This window comes from Cinclus cinclus, chromosome 16 (genome assembly GCF_963662255.1).
Source record: "Cinclus cinclus chromosome 16, bCinCin1.1, whole genome shotgun sequence".
NCBI classification, from domain to species: domain Eukaryota; kingdom Metazoa; phylum Chordata; class Aves; order Passeriformes; family Cinclidae; genus Cinclus; species Cinclus cinclus.
In genome coordinates this window covers 6,700,734-6,710,996 of record NC_085061.1, presented here as the reverse complement: position 1 = coordinate 6,710,996, position 10,263 = coordinate 6,700,734, and the positions used below count along the sequence as shown (strand labels likewise).

Here is a 10,263-nt window from a genome sequence, read left to right as displayed (position 1 = left end):
CGTTTTTCTGACGGCATTATCCTGTAGCTCCAGGCCGGCCGAATCCCAGGCTGCGCTAGCAGCAGTGTAGGCAGCGAGTCCGGGGGAAGGGATAATCTCTGCTCCGCACTGCTTGGATCACTTCGACACGCTGGGTCCAGTTCCGGCCCGCTCAGTAGCAGAAATACACGGACAGGCCGGAGCGGGCTCGGCTGAGACCATCGTGGGGGACGGAGCCGCGCTCTTCACCGCGGAGCGTGGTGCGCGGACACGGGACAAGGGGTGTCAGCAGACACACGAGAGGGTCGGGCCGGGCACGGGTAGAGGGGGCAGCCCCGCCGATGCCGATCCCGATCCCGGTGCTTTTGCCGGTGCCGGACCCGGTCCCGGGGCGCTCCCGACCGCGCGCCCGCCCGGCCCCGCTCCCGTCCGGGCTGACGTCACACAGCCCGCAGCCAAGCAGCGCGCGCGGCGCGAGCCGGGCCCCGCCCCCCGCTCCCTCGCTGCCTATAAAAGCCGCGGCCGGCGGCGAGCGTGGGAGCGGCGTGAGGGGAACCGGACGGGACGGGCCCGACGGAGCGGCGGGACCCGCTCCTGGCACCGCGGCTCGGCCCCGGCCGCCCCGCCGAGCGGGCGCTCCGCTCGCCAGCCGGGATGCTGCTCGTGGCCGCCGGGCTCCTGCTCGCCGTAGCTGCGGGCGGGCGGGGGTCGCCGGCCGGGGAGCAGGAGAGCCCGCCGGGCAGCCGCTTCGTTTGCACCTCGCTGCCGCTGGACGCCGCCGGCGCGGGCTGCCCGCTGCCCCCCGTGCCCATGCAGGGCGGCGCGCTGCCCCCCGAGGAGGAGCTCAAAGCCACGGTGCTGCAGCTGCGGGAGACCGTCCTGCAGCAGAAGGAGACCATCGGGAGCCAGCGGGAGGCCATCCGGGAGCTCACCGGGAAGCTCAGCCGCTGCGAGGGCACCGACGGCAAGTCCGCCGCGGGGGCGTGGAAGAACGAGGTGGGCAAGGGCAAGGACACGATGGGCGACCTGCCGCGTGACCCGGCGCAGGTGATCGACCAGCTGAGCCGCACCATGCAGACCCTGAAGGACCGGCTGGAGAGCCTGGAGGTAGGGCCGGGCAGCGGAGCCCATCCCGTTCACGTCTGGCGGGCACTTCGGGCACGGGTGGTGCCCTAAATCCCTGTGGAGGTGGATCCAAACTGGCCCATCCCCGGGGCGAGCGGCTCGGTTTGGCCTGTCGTGTTCTCTTGGTTATTTTCTCTTTAATGGTAAAAACCCTGAGGGGCTGCTCTTGAGTGTGTTTGCCTACTGCATGGGGGGAGATTATGGCTTCCCTGCTTGTCACCAGCTTAGTTTCAGTATTAATAACTCGTAAATCTCTCTTTCTGAGGATGTGACTTTATGTAGTTTGAGGTACAAAGCTGACTTCTTGGGCAGTAAGACCTCGGCATATGGTGCTGAACAAACCGGTGGTAATGAGGAGATTGTGCTGGGCAGATGGTGTACGTAAGATGATGTACTCAGGGCTGACACAGAATAAAAAGAACCCGATTCTGTGCACCTCTGAACAGAAGGGGGATTTGGTCCAAGCCCACCGATAAGTCATTTCCATGAGCCTTTGGACCGTGCCCATGGTTTGAGTTCTGCTCACGCAAATGTTTTGTAGAGAGGATTCTCACAGGATTTGTGCTGTATTCTGCTTTTCACACCCTGAAAGCCTCACGTGTGCTCCTGCTATCCTCCACTCAGTGCTGATGTGAGGATGGCGACTAACTTCTGAAAGGCTGTTCTGTGAGTGCTGCTTTGCAAGTGCAGTTTTGAATGAGTTGTCAGTATTGCATCCTCTTATTACTATTGCTGTCTTTCTGAAGCATTCTTTTGAGTGTTGTAGAGGAGAAACTCCACTAGAATAACATAGTAGGTGGAAATGTTGTTTTTTTTAAGTATCTTTAAAGATACCAGTGTTATTTGAGGGTGTGAGGTGCCTCTTTTTCAGTTTGAATAAGAGTACTTTCACTTAGATTGATCCAAAGCGCATCTTACTTCGGTAAATTTGCTTTCAAACTAGCTTAATTTTTAATCTAAAATGAAGTGGTAGTTCTTCTGTTTACTTACGTTGGCCATATCACTAACAGTAACTAAAGCAAAAATTGAGCAATGTGCCACATGTATGTATACTAATAGAAGTACATCAGACCTGCTCCTTATATTGATTTTATTGAACTTAAACGTATGAAAACTCCTTCACATAAAGTGCTGGAAGCCTCTAACAAAGGTGCCCTTTTGTTTCAGGGCCTGTTTAGCTACAGTGCTGATAGAAGCACCGAGCACGACAAAAGCTAAAAAGCAATACCTTTTCTGTACTTGCCGGAGAGCTCCATGATCTTACTTTCCTCCTTTGAACCAGGAGCGTATCTGCATTTCACGGTTTCTGTTTCAGGAATGACGATGTTTTTCCCTTTCTGCTTTGCCCTAAAGCACCAGCTCCGGGCCAACGTGTCCTATGCAGCCCTGCCCAGTGACCTGCGGGAGATGCTCCAGCGGCGCCTCGGGGACCTGGAGCGCCAGCTCCTGAGCAAAGTGGCTGAGCTGGAGGATGAGAAGTCTCTGCTTCACAACGAGACCTCTGCCCACCGGCAGAAGACAGAGACAGCCTTGAATGCATTGCTAGAAAGAGTGTCTGAATTGGAGAAAGGTAATTGTTCAGGATCTGAACACTTCCCCAGCCTGATTATTTTTGTTTACTCTTTCCTTCCAGAGCAGTAGACTGAATGTGGGCCTTGAGGGAAAGGCATTAAGGTACTGGACTAAATAGTAGGTGACAGTGCAAATACTTGGGTTCTCCTTTTTCTTTTATCTCAGGCTTCTTGCTTGACAGCCAGTTGCCTGGCTTTGGCTTCCTGTCTCTTAATTTGGCATGTGTGGGTGGCTAGGATGAAACTCTTAGTGTTTGTGGGATGGAAAGCTCTATAAGGAGGCAAGTGGAGATAAGAATAAGTATGGCATGGGTGTAAATAGCTACATAATGTCAAGCACACATCTGAGTAGAGCTGCCTTTATTTGGACTGAGAGTCATGTGGGCTAAATTTAATTGACACAGCTACCTTTGATGTAATGAATGACATTTTATATCGGCTTTGTTTCCTGCTGCTTTAGAAGTATTGATGGTGGCCTTTTTTTTTTTTTTTGTACTGGTTATGGCTTTGGGTAGCTGCAGATACTTGAATTATGCTCTATTCGAAACTCGCAGCTTTCAGAGTTTACAGTAGATTACACATAGTCCACTGGGGGACACTCTCGTAATCCTAGTCATTCATTCTGATTGTTGGCTTAATTATTACTGAGAGCTCTCTGCTTGAGTAGAATCTGTTCATTTGAATTACAAATGTCTGTGGAAGTGACCTATGCCCATTCTGTATTGACTGTATACATGTACAGAGTGGACTGTATAGGGCTGGAGTTGTAGTAGGTGTCAGTGCCCAATCCTTAAATGATTATCCAAGGTGAATAACTCTGCTTCAAAGCAGATTAATGGACATGCCCTCCAAATGGTACAAACACGCCTATCTCGTGAATTTAGAAATGCAGCCTAATGGACCCATATGTATACCTATTCTTTCCTCTAAAAAGGATGAAGGAGGGGAGAAGAGAAGGAAGATGATGATTTTTCTACTGGCTCTGTCCTTTAGTATTTCCTGAGAGCCAAGATAAAGCCTAACCTGCAACTAAAGTTATGGAGAAATAGTGGCCTGTTAATGTCTTATGAGTCAAGTATAGATAGTCCTTGTCTCTGAAAAATGTGACTCATATCAGAAAGAGGGAGTGGTGGGAGAACAAGAATGTGTTAGGATTCAGTTAGGCTAAAAATAACCTGTTCCCACCTTTATTTTTTGTGTGGGGAATGAGGGCTGTTTTAATTCTCCAGGGAAGTGAAGAATTTGGGACAGGAACCAAGATACAGCCTTTCTTTTACTTGTGTAGTTTGCTCTCTATTACTGTACAGCTTAGCTATTCTTCTTCCTCTGCCAAAACAAAGTGAGGGTAATAATGATGAAAACTTTTTTTTTTTTTTTTTTGTTTTGTTTTAAATGCAGACAATATTTGATCTGGCCTAATTTGAAAATAGTATTTCTGTTGGGCTTTTATTTAAAATGCAGTATTGTTTAGCATTTCTTCCCTATGTCTAGCTAGAGAGTCATAAGCTTCTCATTATCCTGAGACTAAATAGAAGAAAAAAAATAACTTTGAGATGGCACTATAAGCCTTGGATTTTATCTGTAGTTGTGACAGCTGTTTTAGTTACCAATGGGGCAGAAGAGTTTAAAACTTGTACACCTGTTGTGCAAAGTTTTTTGTTAATTCCTTCACCGATTGTCTCCATTGACAGAAGATGATGCAGTAGAAAGAGCAGGAGGTATAATCCTGCAAATAGTACTGCCTGGATTCCAGTGTGATTTCTAGCTTTGCTGGAGGTACAAACAAATAATTTACTACATCTAAGCCTATTTTCCCTATCTCTGAAAGGGAATAACAATATTTCTTGCCCATCTACCCCAAAAATAATTGCTCTTTTAATGGGGTTTGTTTCTAGCTTTTTCTTTGTGGGGTTGGTTGCAGCAGCCTAATGGAGGTTGTTCAGTATTAACACCCTGGTGCTTTTTCTTTGCTTACCATTTAGAACACATCAGGTCTCTAAGGTTCCTCAAGACAGATTCAAGCAAAAGAGAAGCTTTTTCTTCTCCCACCTCCTCGTTCTGTGAAAAATGCAGCCAAAACACTTCAGTTGCTTCTGAGAAGGGGAACTGAGAGAATGCCAATGGTTTAAAAAATACATATGAGAATTGTAACAACCTTTTGTGACAACAGCTTTTCATTTGGACTGGAGTGTGAAGTTGGCAAGGGGATTGAATTTGTTTCAGGAATATGAGTCAAGGAAATGAGTGAGACTCAGAAGAGCAGGCTGCTAAAAAGTTGAGGATAACAGTGCTACAGAGCTGTGGGTTCAATTTGTGGCACAATGTGGGATTTATTTCTTAATACTTCTAGAAAATTACTTATGAGCATCTACATCAAGTATATGATACAGAGTATCATATCTTCAAGTATCAAAGCTTCAGAAGGTTTTGGTCTTAAGGGCTCTCAATTTGGTAAGCATGTGTCAGAATATTGCACTGATTTTTATAGCTTTTTTAGAAAAAGCTAAATAATAATTTCTGCTTTTATATTAAATCTACTGTCTAATCTTCCCATAGTTCATAGCTTGATATTGCATTTTAATGTGAATCACTTTGAACTCTTAAGATCTTGTCTTGTTCAGATGGGACAGAAATCAGTTCTACTGAATGTAGCTGCTTTCTGGACTATGTCAGTGTAGTCATATTTCTAATTTGCTGCTCAAAATGTGAGTGTTAATCTGTTTGTTGGCCTGAGATCTTAACACATGAATGCTGCTTGTGTAGCAGAAGTAGGGAAAGAAATCCTGGTTGTGAGGCACTGTGATGCTTTAATAATGAGCATAGCAGAGAATCCGTTTTACTGACAGTCAACCAGTTTGATTTGTTTGAAATAGGGAGGCCTCCAGCCATGAACTAGGCAAGGAAGAAGATTGTCTACCATCTATTCTTTTGCTCTAAATGAGCAAAAATAAACTATCACAATGTGGATAGAATCTATTTGCATTGTTGTGTGCAGCAAAATCAACATTCAGTAAATACTACTTCAAAATACTTTTTTTCTGTACTTCTTTAAAGCGAGTAAAGCCAATGATAATCAATATCAATTGTGTCTTAGCCTGAATTACCAATACAGGGTTGTTTTTTGTTTTTTTTTGCTCCATGGGCTTCTAGGTAACAGTGCATTTAAGTCACCTGATGAATTCAAAGTCTCCCTTCCTCTTCGCACAAACTACCTGTATGGGAAGATCAAGAAGACTCTGCCAGAGCTCTATGCTTTCACTGTGTGCTTGTGGCTCAGGTCAAGTGCTTCTCCTGGAATTGGCACTCCGTTCTCATATGCTGTTCCTGGGCAAGCCAATGAAATTGTCCTCATAGAATGGGGGAATAATCCAATTGAACTTCTAATTAATGATAAGGTGAGACTTGATGAACTCTTTGTTGTCAACATAACCAGAACAAAGCCTTGACCCCTTGGCATCTTTGCACTGACTCCTTCCTTCCCCTGAGAGAAGCCTTTGAGGTGGTGCTGTCTGCTTGTCTGTTTTCCACTTGCTGATTGCAAATTAAAAAAAAAAGGCACTTAAAACAGAAGCTAAATTGTGCAGATGTTTGTGTGTTGAGCCCAAGCAGCTTGACATTAGATGTTCATACACTTGTGTTATCTAAAGTTACAAGCAGGTCTTGTTTTTTGTATTTTATGAAACACAAGCAAAATTTGAAGCCACACTATTGCAAGACCTGTGAGAGCTAAGCCAGTTACAGCATTTCTATTGCTTTCTAATTGTATGTCTTTCTAATTGTAGAAGTTACAAATGTTAAATGAATTTTGCAGATGACAAAGAGCAAAAGGCTCTGCACATAATGGTCTGGTTTTGTTATGCTTAGTGGATGAGCATCAGTTAAAATACAGTTTTTCAGACTTCAGATAGCACTACTTCATAGCATTGATGGTTTCTGACAAGCTTGAAGAAAACATTGAGACTTGTCATTAAACAAGTATTTAAATGCTTCCTTTCTCCCCACCTTCAGTTATGTTTTCTGGTAACTCACTGCTCTCTGAGGGATCAGGTGTTTGCTACACAACTCAGGTGGTGGCTGATTATGGACTTCTAACAGTCCTATCATCCTCCCAGATCAATAACCAATTATTTCTAATGGTTTGTGGTAGAGAAGCAGACTTGAGTCTGCTTATCTTTAGCAATAACTCTTTTTCTCTTCAATATTATGTCTTTAATATCAATATTCTGTGAGGCTTTTATTTCTTCCACATCACAGCTGCTCCATAGCCCACTGCACTTCTGTCTTGATGTTGATCTGAGAAGGTTTTCAGATCAAACTCCTAAAAGGAGCATAATTCCTCATTATTGTGAAGTCTAGGGAACAGTTCCCACAAGTTCTCCTGATAGCAGACAGATCCATTTGTCAAAGTTATTACTGCCACTGGTGCTGGCAAACCCCAGATTAACTTAACATGAGGACTGGATGGAATCTCACTAAGCACTGAGATTTAAGCAACAAGTGCCACAGGTTAATGTGCAGGGATGGGGGTTGGTCTCTTCTCCCAAGTAACAGGCAACAGAAAAAGACAAAATTGGCACAAATTGTGCCAGGGGAAGTTTTAATTGGATAAGAGGAGAAATTTCTTCACTGAGAGGGTTGAAAAGCACTGAAACAGGCTGCACAGGCTCCACGGAGGTGGAGTCATGATCCCTGCAGGTATTGATAGGAGGTGTAGATGTGGCCTTGGCAGTGCTTGGTTAATAATTGCATTTGGTGATCTAGGAGGGATGTTCCAGCCTAACTCATTTTATGATTCTGTGGAATCATACAAAGTAGAATGTGGACTAACTCTTGCCTCTATAAAGTTTTTGCTTTTGAGGACAGAGTAAATACTGTTCCTCTTTACGTGTTGGGCTTGAACTGCTAGATTTGGGTTGCCACATGCATTATTCTGTTTTTTGTAGGTTGCTCAGCTCCCTCTCTTCATCAGTGATGGAAAATGGCATCATATCTGCATAACATGGACAACCAGAGATGGAATGTGGGAAGCTTTTCAAGATGGAGAGAAGCTGGGCACTGGGGAGAATCTTGCTCCTTGGCATCCAATTAAACCTGGAGGTGTCCTAATCCTGGGTCAGGAACAGGTGAGTGAATGACAGGGTGTTCCAGGGTTTCAACAAAATCAAAACTCCCCAAACAAACAAGAGCTGTGAGAATTTCTCTGTTAAACACTTGGTCCTGTTGAATACACAGTGTCAGAATGACTGAAGCAAGGCAACAAATACTTAATGAAATCACACATTGGTATATTTATTTCACTTATTAAATATTCAGAGTATTCATGTTGGGGTTAAGAATAAGTCCTTTTAGAACACTGAAAAAAACTCGAGGCTTTTGAAGTTTGTCTTTCTAGTTAACAGCTCATGAGTAATGAATTGTGTGGTTCCTGGCTTATACATTATACATTTAATATTATAATATTACATTACATTGTAATATTATACATTTACTAAATAAAGAAAATACTGTAACAGGTAGCAGAAAATAGTCTTTCTTCAGGATTCCCAGGTTCACGGTTGGAGCAATGAAAAATTAATTTTGTCTTGATATTGATTTTGGTAGATACTTTTCCATGACATAAATGACAGAATGGCAAGTTCAGTATCTTAATACACTCTGCAGAGCAGATGCTCCAGCTGACAAGTGAGTGTCTGGCAGTTTCCTTTATCTCTGCCTGCACTGTGCTGGCTTCTGTTCTGTACTATGAGCTTCATGTCAGTGTGTTCACCAAAAATGAGTGATTTCTGTCCTTGGGCAGTGAGTGGAGCAAGCAAACACTTCTAGGCTTATGCAGCGGCAGTTTGAATCACACATTTGTTACAACCAGACAAAGCCTGGGTATTTAGATCCAAATATCACATCTCACAGTCCCTGCAGACAGTTGTGCAAGGGCTGCAGTTAAGGTTTAATCTATAGCTATAAAGCTTTCAGGGTAACCTTACACATCTGTGCAGTTCTTGCTGGAGTTGTCCTGTGCTAAGCTTGCTCGGTGGCTCTTAAATTAGCCTCAGAGTTTCCTGCTCTACTGCTCCAGGGCAAGGTTGGTCGTGTGCAGCCTTTTTGTGGTGTTCTGCAGTCACCACTATGTTCCCTCAGCTGTTTTGATGCAATTCAGGTTGGAGCTTGTCACTGAATGCCTTGTTCAATGTGGGTCTTCTAGAAAGTCACCTCTGTGGCTGAACTCTGCACCTCTCTCTAACAGTGGGGCTGGGTGGGGAGGAACTTCAAGTATGAAGAAGAAAATGCCAAAATAACCTTCTCATCTAATCCTAACTCTCATGTGCCTAAAGGACACAGTAGGAGGAAGATTTGATGCAACTCAAGCCTTCGTTGGGGAGATGAGCCAGTTCAATATATGGGACAGGGTCTTAAAAGCTGAAGACATCATGAATATTGCCAACTGCTCTATTAATATGCCTGGCAACATCATCCCCTGGGTCGATAACAACGTGGATGTGTTTGGAGGTGCTACTAAGTGGCCTGTGGAGACATGTGAAGAACGTCTGCTTGACTTGTAGCTGTGATCACTTCCCATCCAAGTGCCCCCTTTAGCAGGACAATCTTCTGTGCAATCTAAAGCACTTATTTTTCTCCTTGCCCTTCCCCAGTCTTAACTCCTTGAAAGAATAAAAAAAAAAAAATGAGTAAACTGCCTCAGTGCAAAGATAGCTGCTAGTTTGGGGCATTGAGCCTGGCTATGAAATGAGCACTTCTTGGCTAGAGCAGCCCTTGCTTTCTTATGGCCTGATCCAAAAATGTGCTTTTGTCTGCAGAAGCCTTTTTGGTTGGGCATGAGCTGAGACCATCAGTTCTTCTGCAGGGGGGAGAGCTGTGTACACACTTCACTGTCATGTTCCTGATCATGTGCAGTGCTGACAGCACCAGGATTAACAGACTAAATGTGAGCCCTTCCTTCCAGTCTATCGTCTCCCCTTTGAAATGAAGCCATTCTTTTTTAGCCCTTTAAAATAAAAACACTTAATCCTTACACTGCAGTGGTTATGGTGCAACTATGGGTGGAGCAGAACAGCCACTGTCTGAGTGCAAGGCTTTTGCTTTTTAATTTGCAGATTAGAAATCCTTATTTTATGATAGAGGTGATGTACTGGAGACACACTGTACTGTTCATTTTGAACAGTGTACAGTTCAATTTGAAGAAAGGGCTGTTTCATCAGCACAGCTCCATTGAAGCAGAGGTGCTTCAGGTAAGGTTCTGTCCCAAAGCCTGTCCTTTGCTAGCCAGGATCCCAGCATAGGTGGGTGGCTGTAAGATTGTACTTGTATTTTCTGTAGGTTGAATGTACTGAATTCCTAGTGACCTGGCCTGTACACTTTGGTCTATTGTTTCTCTTGCTTCAGTCAATGTCTTTATTTTTTTAAATACACAAGCTGTGATTAAGTGAATTTCCATTTTGTTTTGCTTTGAAAGGCCTTTTTATGAGCAAGTGCCAAAGTTCAGTTTCTGCTTGCTGAGAATTGCTATCTATTTTTCCAGCATAAAAGTCTTCTGCACTGGTTTATATGTTATTATAATGGTCTATGTAATATG

The 10,263-nt window shown here is 44.4% G+C and overlaps 1 protein-coding gene across 1 annotated transcript; it reads left to right on the top strand.

Moving 5' to 3' along the window:
• Positions 1-633: 633 nt before the first annotated feature.
• On the top strand, positions 634-9,457 carry NPTX2 (neuronal pentraxin 2). The gene is made up of 5 exons (XM_062503660.1): positions 634-1,086; positions 2,458-2,674; positions 5,826-6,070; positions 7,619-7,798; positions 9,005-9,457. Exons 1-5 carry the CDS (start codon positions 634-636, stop codon positions 9,230-9,232), a joined length of 1,323 nt encoding a protein of 440 aa, XP_062359644.1. The 3' UTR covers positions 9,233-9,457.
• Positions 9,458-10,263: the final 806 nt, after the last annotated feature.